The sequence below is a fragment of the Bufo gargarizans genome, chromosome 2 (assembly GCF_014858855.1).
Source record: "Bufo gargarizans isolate SCDJY-AF-19 chromosome 2, ASM1485885v1, whole genome shotgun sequence".
Classification (NCBI taxonomy): domain Eukaryota; kingdom Metazoa; phylum Chordata; class Amphibia; order Anura; family Bufonidae; genus Bufo; species Bufo gargarizans.
Genome location: NC_058081.1, coordinates 212,194,322 through 212,209,162, shown reverse-complemented (window position 1 = coordinate 212,209,162; position 14,841 = coordinate 212,194,322). Strand labels below are relative to the sequence as shown.

General features: G+C 41.1%; 1 protein-coding gene across 1 annotated transcript in view; it reads left to right on the top strand.

The window, feature by feature from the left end:
* The window catches only part of TMEM209 (transmembrane protein 209), a 40,855-nt gene extending 31,803 nt beyond the window's left edge, over positions 1-9,052 (top strand). Inside the window, exons 12-15 of the mRNA XM_044276724.1 lie at positions 1,313-1,427; positions 5,901-5,998; positions 7,049-7,122; positions 8,708-9,052. Of these exons, the coding sequence (XP_044132659.1) occupies positions 1,313-1,427; positions 5,901-5,998; positions 7,049-7,122; positions 8,708-8,765 (345 nt within the window). The 3' untranslated portion in view covers positions 8,766-9,052. The remainder of the gene's footprint in view (positions 1-1,312; positions 1,428-5,900; positions 5,999-7,048; positions 7,123-8,707) is intronic.
* The last annotated feature ends 5,789 nt before the right edge of the window (positions 9,053-14,841 follow it).

Sequence of the window (14,841 nt, the reverse complement as noted above, 5' to 3'; positions counted from 1 at the left end):
AATATAGGGTATGTCCTATTCTTGTCTGCATGACTGAGACGGATAGGACTGTTCTATTATGGGGCAGACTATCCTTTCCACAAAATGCGGAATGCACGTATCCGTGTTTTTGTCGATTTCCCAATTTGTGGACCTCAAAATAGGCAATGGTTGTGTGCATGAGCCTGTAGTAAAAGCAAGATGGTGACTCAAACACAGCAAGCCTATATTACAGGGCTGTCTCTGCCTTCTTGATTGCAGCCTTACTAGAGAAGGGATACAGTTAAAGGGTTTTTTCTGCAAACCAGAGCCCCTTGATGTTACTGTGACCACACTTGGTATGCTTTTTAATACCAATTGACAGTAATGTTTGTACATTACCACTTAAACCTGTATTACACTGGCAGATTTTCTACTAGATGATCACTTACAGGCATTCTTAGTAACGCTAGTTAACAATCATCTGGCAGTGTAATACTGCCGCCGATTACCCGATGAATGAGCAAACACTCATTTATCAGGCAATCATGATTATTGTTGAGCGAACTTGTGTTTTCAAGTTCAACGTACAATGTTCGGGTTATCTAAGAATTCCGTTATGGATTCCACGGACCATAAATTATGGTCTGTGGTGGCGGAATCCATAACGGAGTACTTTGATAACCCTAATCTTGTACGCCGAACTTGAAAACACAAGTTCGCTCAACACTAATGATCTTTCACGATTTGTCTCTGCTAGCAAGCAGGCGATTGCTGGGAAGGAACGGAATTGGGCTGTGTAATATAGCCTTTACTCATTGGGCTTCCTCCTGAAAGTGTGGGCTGCTCTGTATTTCACTCTGCATTCTGGTCTGCTCCTAGAATGTTTAGAGTAATTCTGTCAATGAGCACTATGCGGGCAAAATCAACCAACCAAAATCAATGTGCCTAATCGGAGACTCCTGCTAGGACTTGGTGCTTTACATGCACAGATATTAATTTACAGTCACCAGCATATAATGCAACCTTTCCCCTGTATTTGCTGCTGCAGGAGAAAACTATGCCAAGGGTCGAAGCAGGACCCTGCTGCAGGCCGCTTCATTTTAATAAGGGGTTGTCTTTGTGAGACAGTCAGTTTGATGTTATCATCTATCCTTTGGCGTTTTTATGTGTTGCTGTGAATAGTTTAGAGATGGCCACGTTTTTCTGTATTTTTTTAATTTTTTTTATCTATCAGAATGTGCTTGAAAGAGCTGCATATGGTTCTTTATCAGAATTTTTTGAATTGCTTTCATACAGTCAATTAAAAAATTTTTTTTTTGTTACATAATTTTTTTCTTAACTTTCATTTTAGATACTCATGCATGTGTTCTGTACGTACCTCGACTCTCGACTGCCCCCTCATCCCAAGTATCCTGATGGCAAAACCTTCACCTCTCAACACTTTGTTCAGACGCCTGATAAACCTGGTATGCAAGTCTAGGTTTTAAGATGCATATGTTTTGTAACGTGTTGTTTGTTACCATGGAACATAATGTGCAGGTTTAACTCTAGATTTCTCTAAAGCCCCTGCTTTTATTAGTTATATCAGTGGAGACCATGAAGTATTCGATAATCTCCCTATAGAGATTCATGGTTCACTGTTTTCATACAGTCATTGACCCAAAAAAATAATACACCCAGATTTTTAGGTAAAATGGTAAGGGCACGTACACATGAGGACCAGGCTCTGGACGGCCCAGACAGACCACCAGTAGAGAGGATTATTTGATCAGCCGAAAAGCCCTTTACTGCCATTGACAACCAACCACTGTCTTCTTCATTTGCACTGGTGTCGTGGATGAGGAACCTGGACTGTTATGGACTGGAACTGTATCATCTTCGGCAGGGCCGGCTCCAGGTTCATGTGGGCCCTTGGGCGATAAATCCCAGTGGGCCCCCATGAGGCATTTTTTTACATTGACATGTCCCTCTGTGGCTCCCACACGGTATAATGACCCCCAGTGGCCCCTATACAGTATAATGACTACTAGTGGCCCTTCACACAGTATAATGACCACGTGTGGCCCTGCATTCAGAATAATAACCCCCAGTCGCCCCCATTCCATATAATGACCCCCAGTAGCCCCCACACTGGGAGAATACTGTATGGAGGGGGCTCTGGGGGTCATTATACTGAATGGAGGGTCATTGGTGATCATTATACTAAATGGGGGACACTGGGGGTCATTATACTATGTAAAGGGCCCTCACAGTATAATGACCCCACAGTGACCCTCCATTCAGAAAAATGACCCCCAGTCGCCCCCACACTGGGGGTTATACTGTATGTAGGGGGGACGAGGAGTAATTATATTTAATGGGGGCTCTGGTGGTCATTATGCTAAATGGAGGGTCAATGGGGATCATTATACTAAATAGGGGGCACTGGGAGTCATTATATTGTGTAAGTGGCCCTCACATACCTATCATTGCAGGGGAGCTGGTGGTCCTGTCATTCACTAACCGCAGCTCCCTGCGCTCCTTCTCTCCTCCGGCCCGCTGCAGCAGTGAGCCAGGCCTGGAGGAGAGAAGGAGATGTGCAGTGATGTAGCTAGAACTGACTGGGCCCCACAGCAAATTTTAGTACGCACCCCCTCCCCCCAATGTGTGTTCACATCACGTTTTTCCTATCTGTTTGATGTATACAAATGTGCAGCACTCCACGTTTTTGTATCCTGCAGAGTCAAGTAAAAAAATGCATACGTTAACATATGTTTTCTTACAATGGAACTGTATGGTGAATCGACGCCACTGTACGGCATCAGTCTGAGGCATCTGGTAACGCATACGTTTTTGGTATACATTAAATGGATGGCACAAATGGGATGTGAACCCAGCCCTACTGTCAGAATAAGCACCAGTACACATCAGAGCAGCGTGGCGGAGGGGGGAGGCCGCCATGTACTGACAGAGAGCTAACTGTTCCTGGTGGTCAGGGATGAGGACTGTTTCCCAAGGATCATTTTCTACTGGGAAATACAGGGCACAGTATAATACACTAGAATCTATACACTATAAAGATATTAGCCCTACCCCCAAATAATAATACAATTAGGGGGTCATTTATTATATAGAAATACTTCTATATTAGGCGTATTTCTGACACAGATTGTGGCGCAAAGGTCCTTAGCACCGCAATCTGTATCTTTTCCCGCTCATGCCAGGTCTAAAAAAAGTGGTGTGGGTATGGAAGGGGATACAGTTATTGCCATGCAGTTATTGGATACCACCGCCATATAGTGATAACACCACCATACAATGATAAAACCACCATACAGTGACTGGATAAAAGGGACAGTACAGGGTGTGGTAAGAGGGCACAATGCAGGGTATAAAGGGGCACAGTACGGGGTGGGGGGCACAGTCACATGACCCTGTGACGTTAGAAGGTTCTTATGGTGAATGCTGTTCAGATGCCACCATAATGAGAAGCAGAGGAGTGAGACAGCGGCCCGGGGCCCTGGATGGACAGGAGGGGTGGACACAGCAAGTAGGTGGAAGGGGCTCTGAGGGGGGAGTCATACAACAAGTAGGGGCAGGAGGTCTGTGCAGGGCAGCAATAGGAGATAGGAGGGTGGAACAGGAGCTCTGGATACATGAGGGAGGAAAGGAGACAGCAAGGGCTCCATGAGGATGAGATAGGACAGGATATGTGGGGTGGGGGCAGGTGTCATGGAGACAAACTGCTTAATGAAACAGTAACACAACTAAATAGAATGAAGCAGCAGCAGATCGAAGAGTCCCCCCCCCCCCCCCCCCCCCTTCTGTCTCACAGACAAGAGACAGTCACAGTGCAGACTCACTCACAGACTGTCTTCACACTTCTGCTCCAGCTCCAGCCCTCCGGTCTCTCTCCTCAGGCAGCGTGTGTCCTGTGTAGAGAGGGCGTGTTCTGTGTCTCTGCAGCTCAGAGGGCCCACCAAAGGGGTACTGCGTAAGTGAAATGACAGCAGTGAGAGCTTCCATCTGTATTGATGGAAGTGCTCATAGCAGCTCAGTGGGCCCCCCCAGGAGCATTGGGCCACGGCACTTGCCCGGGGATGTCGGGTTATGACGCCGGCCCTGATCTTCGGCAATGAATCCAGGTGATACTTTGGGATCCAACGATGGTTCTATTTTAATATGGGGCCTTGTGGTGAGCGCTTCAATTCTGCCTTTGCTGTAAAGCGACACACTGCCCCAATTGCTGGTGTGATGATGTGGTGAGCAATCACATATGACAGTCGGTCAATCCTAGTAGTGATATGAGGGACACTAGCAGCTCAGTAATATGTGCAGGACATCCTAAAGCCACCTGGGGTGCCGCAGGGCTTCCAGCTGGCAGGAGCATAATGCTCGTCTGTACACAGCAAGGGTTTCCTGTGAATGTCTCCACCAGATTTCAACACTTCTCTGGCCTGCTCAGACCCCAAGATTTGTCAGCAATCGAGCATTTAGGGGACCAGCTGGGACTTCAGCTTCAGCAACCTACAAGTGTGCAGGATCTGCAGGCCCAGCTGCAACATCCCGAATATATCCAGGCTAGAGTTTCCTGTTAATTTTACAGTTTCCCCCAATAAATGTATCTTTTCGCTCTAATGTTGTATTCCCTTACATATCTCATTACCTTCACACATATAACGTTTCATTTGATTCCAACAACTCCTCCTTGTATTTTTTTGGTGAATGTATTGTAACTAATTCAACAGAGCAGATATGGCAGAGGTTTGGCAGCATTAAAGGAAAATTGTGTGTTATTTCAGAGCATTATGATCTATTCACTCTTCATTTTACAAATATAAAGGAGCAGTTGTATAAACTTTTTATTTTTTTTCTATCATGTTCATCTTTGCTTACATTATATATAAGCTGTCTTGTAAATGAAATGGGGCAGATTTACTAATACTGTGCCAGATTTATCACAGTGGTTGGCACACAGCATCCCCTTTTAACAGGGCACTAAGACATATCAAAAGTTTTGATGGTAGAGTCTGAATCGAGACAGACCCATAGACTTTCTTTCAAGTCTGTCTCACTTCGTCTCCTGCAGCTAGAAGAGAGAGCGTTATATATGCAAGTACTTCTCTCTCCTCGTTCTAAAGATCGGTGGAGGTCTCGGCACTCAGATGCCACTGATCAAAACTTTTGATATGTCTGACATATCAAAAGTTTTCTGAAAACTCGGTGACTAGGGATAAGCGAACCTAATTTTTTTGTAAGTTCGGGTTTACGCGAAATTGCATTATCGATTCCGTTACCACGGACCATAACGCGAATCGGGGACTGAATGCATAACGGAATGTCTTTAGAAGCATTCCGTCATAAGAGAAGTGTATGGCCAGCATAACGCATCTGTCCGATTTTCCATTATTCCGGAATCCTTGAATTGCGTTAGGGTCCGTGGTAACGGAATCCATAACTCAATTCAGTGTAAACCCGAACTCTAACTTCAAAGACTGTCATCCCTATCAGTGACCTTTTAAGCCACCCCCCATTCCTGCATCATGCCCTTTCCCCCAATACTATGCTTTTTTTGTTGAACAAGGCATGCATATGTTAGATAAGTTTCTAAAACACCTGATAAAGGCAGTGCAAAGCGTGTACCCCAGTTTTTTTGGTGCAAATTTCATTTTCAGTAGTAAATTTACCCCAATGTTTTTTGCCAGAAGACTTGCTAGAAATGCATGTAGCTCCTTGTCCCTGCCAGCATGAGAGCTGGGTGTCTTCCTTGTCCATGCTAGCCTGAAGGCGGGTTTTCCTTTCAACCATGTTCTGAGATAATCCAAGAAAATGATACAGTTTGTGATATAAAGAAAATGTATTTGTACTACAGTGAAATGGAGGACAGTGAGACAGATGTTGTATGAGTGAACATGTCCTCATTACTTGGTTTTAAATCTACGTTCTTTTTGTCTTTTTAGATACTTCAAATGAAAATGTCTTTTGCATCCACCAGAGCCACATCAATCCTCCCCACTATGAACTTGTTTACCAAAAGCACATATACAACTTGCCAAAGGTAGTATTTTTATATACGATTATGTGGACATACATTACCTGCATGTTTTAGAACTAAATATATATTGACTTTTTAGTTATTAGCAAGTACTTGTAATATTTAAACTGTATTTCCAGTGGGCCAAAAGATAAGGGCACACTTTTTTTCACTAACAATGAAGCATGGCATGATGAAACACCTTATGGGTTATGGCTTGCCGATGATCATGAAGTAAAGACTTCTTAGTGGTATATTTATCAGTTTTTAAGGTGGGAAACCCTTCTTAACAATTGTTTCTTTGGGAGAAAAAGGGCAAGTCTTGTGTCATTTTTCTGATTTTAAATTCTGTTAAGCTCTCTAACTTTATCATGGCTGACCTCCCTGAAGACGCCATAATAGCTATTCATACTTTCAAACAGATCTGAATGAATCACTAAGGACACCATTAAAGGGGTTGTCTACCCTTTTACTAAGTAATCAGCTCGGGTGTAGCTCTGTTGCCAGATGTCTGCTCTAGATCTACGCTGCCGATCCGCGTAGGTGCGGGGTGCCTGTGCTCTTCTTGCTGTCAAATATAGTGTTTCATTTGATGCCTTCTTGTAGTAGCTCACAGCATAACTGTTGTACTTGCGTTGCTAGGGTGGCCACACACAGCATTCAGGCCAGCATCGAGTGGGACAGTTCAGGATTCCAGGCACCGTCCTGGATTGCCACACTCCTACCTGTCCTTTTAAGAGATGAATTGTAGATTATTTGTGCATGATGAGATTCTGCAGTCATAATATCTTGCCGCACAGATTATTACAGGAGGTGATAACTTCTGGTTGCCGATGCAAGGGTTACATTTTAAGGCATTGCATGAAATATTTGTGTGGTGTAATTGTGTGTGTGGTGGTGGTGGTGGTTGTGTGTTTGGATGGTCTGTTGTGAGTACTGCCATTTGGAACATCTCAGGTGTTAGAACACAGAATTGTGGGTCTACAGTTGGCAGCTATCCCTAATATGTAATGAGTCCTCTATCATTGGCAATTTGTGTTAAAATAAAAATCTAATATTCTATTTATTTTTTAGGGGAGAAACAACTTGTTCCATACATTACTAATGTTTCTGTACATAATAAAGACTAAAGAATCTGGAATGCTTGGGTACGTATAATAGAAGAATTATGGATTTTCAAACCGAATTCCTACCACTTGTGGATTAAACACTAGAAATACGGCTTGTGCTCCTCCTCCGTTAAAGGGGTTGTCCCACTACAAACACTCATTCCCTTTCCACAGGATGAGGCATAAATGTCTGATCAGCAGGGGTCAAACTGTAGTCCCCTTATGAATGGAGTGGGAGCACACCACTCACTGCTGCTCCATTCAAACGATCAGACACTGTAGATAAGGATAAGTGCTCGTAATGGGATAACACCTTTTAAAGCATATCCATATTTTAATTTGCTTTCCCCATTGATAAACAGGGCAACACTAATACACTTTGAAATAGATCTATATTCCTCCTTTTCCTCTGTATTTGGCAATCTCACTGTCTGTAACTCTTCATAAACTCTGCACTTGTTGGAAAAAAAATAAAAGGGATTGTCCTAGCTACAGATGTTGATGAACTAACCTCAAGATAGGCCATTAGTATCACATTGGTGGGACTCTAACTCCAGGCACCCCTGACAATCAGTTTGAAGGGTCCTCTTCGTTGTCTACCTGCACGCTGTCTCTGGTGGTGGTGCAGTATAATTACATCTTCCTCTCCCATTCACGTGAATAAGTGTAATTATACTGCACTGGTGCAATAATGTAGACAGCGTGCAGGTAAACATTGAAGAGGACGCAGGGCTTGCACAAGCATACTACAAACTGCTGATCCGCAGTGGTGCCAAGAGTCGAACCCCCCCATCCTGATCTGATACTGATGACCTATCCTGACAATTTATCTTTAAAGAGGACCTGTCACCACTGACATTCCTGTTTTAAGAGCTTCATGCATTCCTCATGTAATAACTATTCTGGAGCATCTATTCTTATGGCTCTATGTTGTACCATTCCTTTATTTCTACTAGAAGTTATGAATGAATTGCTAGCAGTCTGTAGTAAGGGTACAGAGGGGAAGTAACTGGTTGGGGGGGGGGTCTACCTGCACAGTCTGAAAATGGCAGGATAGTGAGTCTGTGCAGGTACACACCACCCCTCTGTACCCTTACTGCAGACTGCTAATGTTTCATTCATAACTTCTAGTAGAAACAATAAAGGAACGGTACAACACCGAGACATAAGAATAGATGCTCCAGAATTGTTATTACATGAGAAATGCATGGAGCTATTAAAACAGGCATGTCAGGAGCGGTGAAAGGTTCTCTTTAATATCTGTAGCTCAGACGACCCCTTTAACTGTCAAGAATGAAGGTCTTCTAAGCTTTTAATCAAACTAAGGGGTCATATTGCTCAGAGCTGGTGTTTGTGACCTAAATACACTATGGGTTATTCTGAAAATAGTATGCTTTAAAGCTCAGCATTAGTATAAATGATAGCGATTTATCAGAACTAGTGTAGCAGAACAGATTTCAGCTTGCAATCTGCAGAGAAAATGAAATTGGCAACCTAATTAGTTGCAGATAGACAATTGCTCCACTTTTCCTTTTGACAAATCTCTGCCAATGTGTTCCCAGTTCATATGTATGATGTACTGCGCCGTTTCCTTGTTCTAATTATTTATTTTTTTCTTTTCTAGGAGAGTAAATCTTGGTTTATCTGGAGTGAATATATTGTGGATTTTCGGTGACCTTTGATGATAAAATTTTGAAAAATTGATATGAATGTAGTTATTTAAAGGGTGTCTCTGGGAACTTATAAACATGGCATGGATGTTCTCCAACTTGACTATGTATTTAGGTTTACAGTCGGTTTTCATGTTTTTTCCCCCTTTTTATTTTGTCTTTCATATACAACTATATGGTATGATGTAAACAGATCTCATGTAATTGTATGCTGGCCATCTAAGTTTTACTTATATTTCTGATATCCCCATTCATATTTCGATTTTGTAAACTACATAAAACTGCCTTTTGGAAATATATTTTACATTTGTCAAGTGTTTTTTGAGCTCATGAAAGGTTATTGGGATTACACAGAAACCATGTTACTACATGGACCTTTTTGTCATGTTGACACACAAGTTATATTCTTTGGGTAATTCATGTTTGTCTGGCATCCAGTTCATTTTTCAGGTTTTGTTATCTGAAGTCAAGTTATATCAGGGTTTAAAGGGGTTTTCCTGGAGTTCATTATTGATGGCCTATACTGAAGATACGTCGTAGAATCTGGTTGCTTCGTGAAAATTGGGGGTCTGACTCCCAACACCTCCGCTGATCATCTGTTTGAAGAGCTGTCATGTTTGTTGATTACATGGCTTATTTGCAGCCTGGTCCCATTCAAGTGATTGTTGCTGGGCTAATAGACCAAAAACAGGACTATATACAATGTACGGCACAGTGCTTGGTAAGGGTCCATTCACACGTCCCTGAATGTGTCAGCACCCGATTCTCTAAGGGGCAGGAATAGATGCGGACAGCACGCAGTGTGCTGTCCGCAGCCGCATTTCCGGAGCATGCCCCCGATTTTCCAGTCCGCAGCTCGCTCCGGAAAAAATAGAACATGTCCTATTCTTGTCCGCAATTGTGGACAGGAATAGGCAGTTCTATCGGTGTGACAGCTGTGTGTATTGCGGATCTGCAATACACAATGGAACGTGTGAATGGATACTAAGCTGTGAGGAGGCAAGTGCTCACTGCCTCTGAGGTGATTGGTGGGGGGGGGGGGGGGAGCTGCGTGTCGGACCCCCACTGCTAGATATTAATGACCAATCCTGGGAATAAGCCATCAGTATTGAACTCCTGGAAAACCCATTTAAAGTCCCTTTTTGTCTCTGTAGAGTCTTGGTAGGACATCATGAGAATACACTGATTTCAGTAGAGATCCTATGTTCAGTGATATTGAGTGATTTATTTTTTTAAACAAAATGATTGGATATTGCAATAAAATGGTTAATGTATTACCAGTGGTGCATGTACAGGAGTGTATATATTTAAATTAATCACATGAAAGCTACAAAAAACACAAATTGTGAGAAATCTTTCCATTTACTTATCCCTTTGCCGGTTTTATAACTTATCTTTCCATGAGCTGTAAGTATTTTATATGGACTTGTTTAAGAAATAAACTTTTTAAATTTTGTCTTTCATAATTTTAATGTTTTACGTATAAAACCTCCCGTTATGTAGAGCGGGTGTAAAAAAACAAAACAAAAAACTAGCTTTTAAATGCTATTTGACATACAGGTGTGGATTGGTTTCTTTGAACAGCAAGGCCCACTTCCTGTATTTGTGGGTGCTCCTTTCTTTATTTTACATGGGTTCATATCTCCTGATTCCCATCATGCTTTGGAAAATGGTTGGAGAGTTGGCCAAGCCTGTGCTTGGCTCTGTCCGATTCTGTAGGACTTGACATCTCAAGGCCACAGATGTGGGATTTACATCATCATGGCCAATGGCAGACTAAGTCTTCTGAAAATGTGATGAAAATGGGCATCGAAAATACAAGTGCGTAGCCAAATTCGGCCAGTCTTTTACTATGTTGTGCAAGCCCATTCTAGGTGTTTTCCTTTCAGCCATGGGAATGATTCCAGATTGTATTTCTCATGTGTATGGCCGACTTTAATTTGGTGAGATCTGATTTCCGTAGTGGCCGTACACATAGGGTTGATGACAGGTGTTAATAAAATAAGCTGTATCGTGGCCAACTTTAGGCATATTTTTGTATCCTGGACAATCCCTTTAATGTCAGTATGACATTGTGTGCTTTCCTTGCTACAGAAGCTTCGATCATACACAGTCTAAGCTTTAGCCTGTTGCTACCTGGGTAAATACTGGATCAAGAGGTGAGAAACACAAGGTGCATATTAGAAAGTGTCTCTATTTTTTAAATTTAATACAAAAAAATCTGAATTAGACTTACCGGTAATTCGGTTTCCATGAGATCACCATGACTGTGTAACAAGGAGCTTGACCCCTGACCTCTGTAGGGGCAGGAACAGAGAGAGGTTAAAACACCCCCTCCCTCCACCATACACCAGTGTTTCCAAAATTACTAAAGAGCAAGTTGGTGATGATTAACCACTTCACATCCGGGCCATTTGACCCCTTCCTGACCAGGCCTAATTTAGCAAATCTGACATATGTCACTTTGTGGTAATAGTTTTGGAAAGCTTTTACTTATCCAAGCCATTCAGAGATTGTACTTCATTATAGTCATAAATTTGAGTCAATATATCTCACCTTTTATCAAAAAATTCCAAATTTTCTAAACTTCAATTTCTCTGCTTTTAACCCCTTAGGGACTTAGGACGTACCGGTACGTCCTAAGTTTAAAAGTAGAATGCGGCGGGGGTTAATAGGAACAGGATGCCCGCTGAAATCATTCAGCGGGCATCCTGTCACAACGCCGGGGCGGGTCATGTAACCCACCCCCCACCCCGTGTTGGCGATTGCCGAAAACCGCAGGTCAATTCAGACCTGTGGTTGCGGCGGGCGGTGCCATCGGGTCCCCATGTAGCTGTGGGGGGGGACCCGATGGCATGGAAGGCAGTGCAATGTCTAAGGAAGGCATCGCGCTCCCTTCTGGTGAAGAGCCTGTGAGATCCAGCCCCCTGGATCTCACAGGCCGGAAGCTATATGGGTAATACACACAGTATTACTCATATAGCCAATGCATTCCAATACAGAAGTATTGGAATGCATTGTAAAGGATTAGACCCCCAAAAGTTCAAGTCCCAAAGTGGGACAAAAAATAAAGTGAAAAAAGAAGTTGAAAATTAAAGTTTTCCCCAAAACATATTAAGTTTCAAGTAAAAATAAACAAAAACGTCATTTTCCCCAAATAAAGTGAAAAAAAAATTAGGGGAAGTATACATATTGGGTATCGCCGCGTCCGTATCGACTGGCTCTATAAACATATCACATGACCTAACCCCTCAGACGAACACCTTAAAAAATAAAAACTGCTAAATAAACCATATTTGTGTCACCTTACATCACAAAAAGTACAACAGCAAGCGATCAAAAAAGGCGTTTGTCCACCAAAATAGTACCAGTCTAACCGACACCTCATCCCGCAAAAAATGGGCCCCTACCTGAGACAATCGCCCAAAAAATGAAAAAACTATGGCTCAGAATATGGAGACACTAAAACATCATTTTTTTTGTTTAAGAAAAAAAAAGCTGTTATTGTGTAAAACAAAAAATAAATAAAAAAAATAAGTATACATATTTGGTATCGCCGCGTTTGTATCAACCGGCTCTATAAAAATATCACATGACCTAACCCCTCAGATGAACACTATAAAAAAAACTGGGATAAACCATTTTTTTTGTCACCTTACATCACAAAAAGTGTAATAGCAAGCGATCAAAAAGTCACACGCACCCCAAAATAGTGCCAATAAAACCGTCATCTCATCCTCCAAAAATCATACCCTACCCAAGGCTCTCAGACTATGGAAACACTAAAACATGATTTATTTATTTTTGCTTCAAAAAATAAATCATTGTGCAAAACTTACATAAACAAAAAAAAAGTACACATATTAGGTATCGACTGCATCCGTGACAACCTGGTCTATAAAAATACCACATGATCTAACCTGTCAGATGAATGTTGTAAATAACAAAAAATAAAAACTGTGCCAAAACGGCTATTTCTTGTTATATTGCCTCACAAAAAGTGTAATATAGAGCAACACAAAATCTTATGTACCCTAAACTAGTACCAACAATACTGCCACCCTATCCCGTAGTTTCTAAAATGGGGCCACTTTTTTGGAGTTTCTACTCTAGGGGGGCTTCAAATGGGACATGGTGTCAAAAAAAACAGTCCAGCAAAATCTGCCTTCCAAAAAACGTATGGCATTCCTTTCCTTCTGCGCCCTGCCGTGTGCCTGTACAGTAGTTTACAACCACATATGGGGTGTTTCTGTAAACTACAGAATCAGGGCCATAAATATTGCATTTGGTTTGGCTGTTAACCCTTGCTTTGTAACTGGAAAAAAATTATTAAAATGGAAAATCTGCCAAAAAAGTGACATTTTAAAATTGTATCTCTATTTTCCATTAATTCTTGTGAAACACCTAAAGTGTTTAAGAAGTTTGTAAAATCAGTTTTGAATACTTTGAGGGGGTAGTTTATAGAATGGGGTCATTTTTGGGTGGTTTCTATTATGTAAGCCTCTCAAAGTGACTTCAGACCTGAACTGGTCCCTAAAAGTTGGGTTTTTGAAAATTTCTGAAAAATGTCAAGATTTGCTTCTAAACTTCTAAGCCTTGTAACATCCCCAAAAAATAAAATATTCCCAAAATGATCCAAACATGAAGTAGACATATGGGGAATGTCAAGTAATAACTATTTTTTTTGAGGTATTACTATGTATTATAGAAGTAGAGAAATTGAAACTTGGAAATTTTGCAATTTTTTAAATTTTTTTGCTAAAATTTGTATTTTTATAAATGAATTTTTTTGGTTTTACTTCATTTTACCAGTATCATGAAGTACAATATGTGACGAAAAAGAAACAATCTCAGAATGGCCTGGATAAGTCAAAGCGTTTTAAAGTTATCAACACTTAAAGTGACACTGGTAAGATTTGCAAAAAATGGCCAAGTCCGTAAGTTGAAATAGGGCCGAGTCCTTAAAGGGTTAAAACAGATGCCTCATAAAATATTTATTACTTAACATTCCCCATATGTCTACTTTATGTTGGCATCATTTTGTAAATGTCATTTTATTTTTTTAGGACGTTAGGCTTAGAATTTTAGAAGCAATTCTTAACATTTTTAAGAAAATTGCCAAAACCCACTTTTTAAGGACCAGTTCAGGTCTAAAATCACTTTGTCGGGCTTACGTAGTGGATATCCCCATAAATGACCCCATTGTAGAAACTACGCCCCTCAAGTTACTTAAAACTGATTTTACTAACTGTTAACCCTTTAGGTGTTCCACAAGAATTAAAGGAAAATGGAGATCACATTTTTAAATTTCACTTTTTGGGCAGATTTTCCATTTTAATAAAAAAAAATTCTTTAACACATTGAGGGTTAACAGCCAAACAAAACTCAATATTTACTAATCGCTATTAACCTCGCTGAGGATATAAATATTTATAATTGTGAATTCATGCAATGGGAGCATATGGATGACAGTAAGCATAAATAAAACGTAACTTTTAATGTTAATTATTAAATAATCAATGATCCACCGACTTCAAACAAAACATAGATACATACAAACATATATAAGACCTGATAGTCTCAATGGTATATGAGGGGGAGGGCAAAATTAGAGGAGCAGGGCAACGCAAGGGACCTCACTATCCCTATGGGAACCCTCACTGTTGCCTTAACCCACAGGAACACCCAGATGGTGGGTGGCTTGTGGTCCCGTACCTGCCCTGACTTTCCCCTCAAAAGACCCTAAAACCTTCCAACACTTTTCCTCTGGTATAGGCTCACCAGGAGAGAGATAATGGGTAAAAAAACAGATCAACAAATACAATAACTTATAAGTCTTAGATGAAAGCTCGATATGTCACCCAATAACGGGTACAGATATTGCAATTAATCAAAAGCCCCTAAAGTCAATAATCTTGCTTATGACACCAGCTCATGTAGTTATGATAAACATATGATTTATATGATATGTACAGGAGTCACACCAATGTAAAGACACGCTTATTGGTCACCTTACTGATCATTATTCAGATGTTTCAATATAATCAATCAAGCACTTATTCCTCCAGGTCACATGTATTAAATTAAT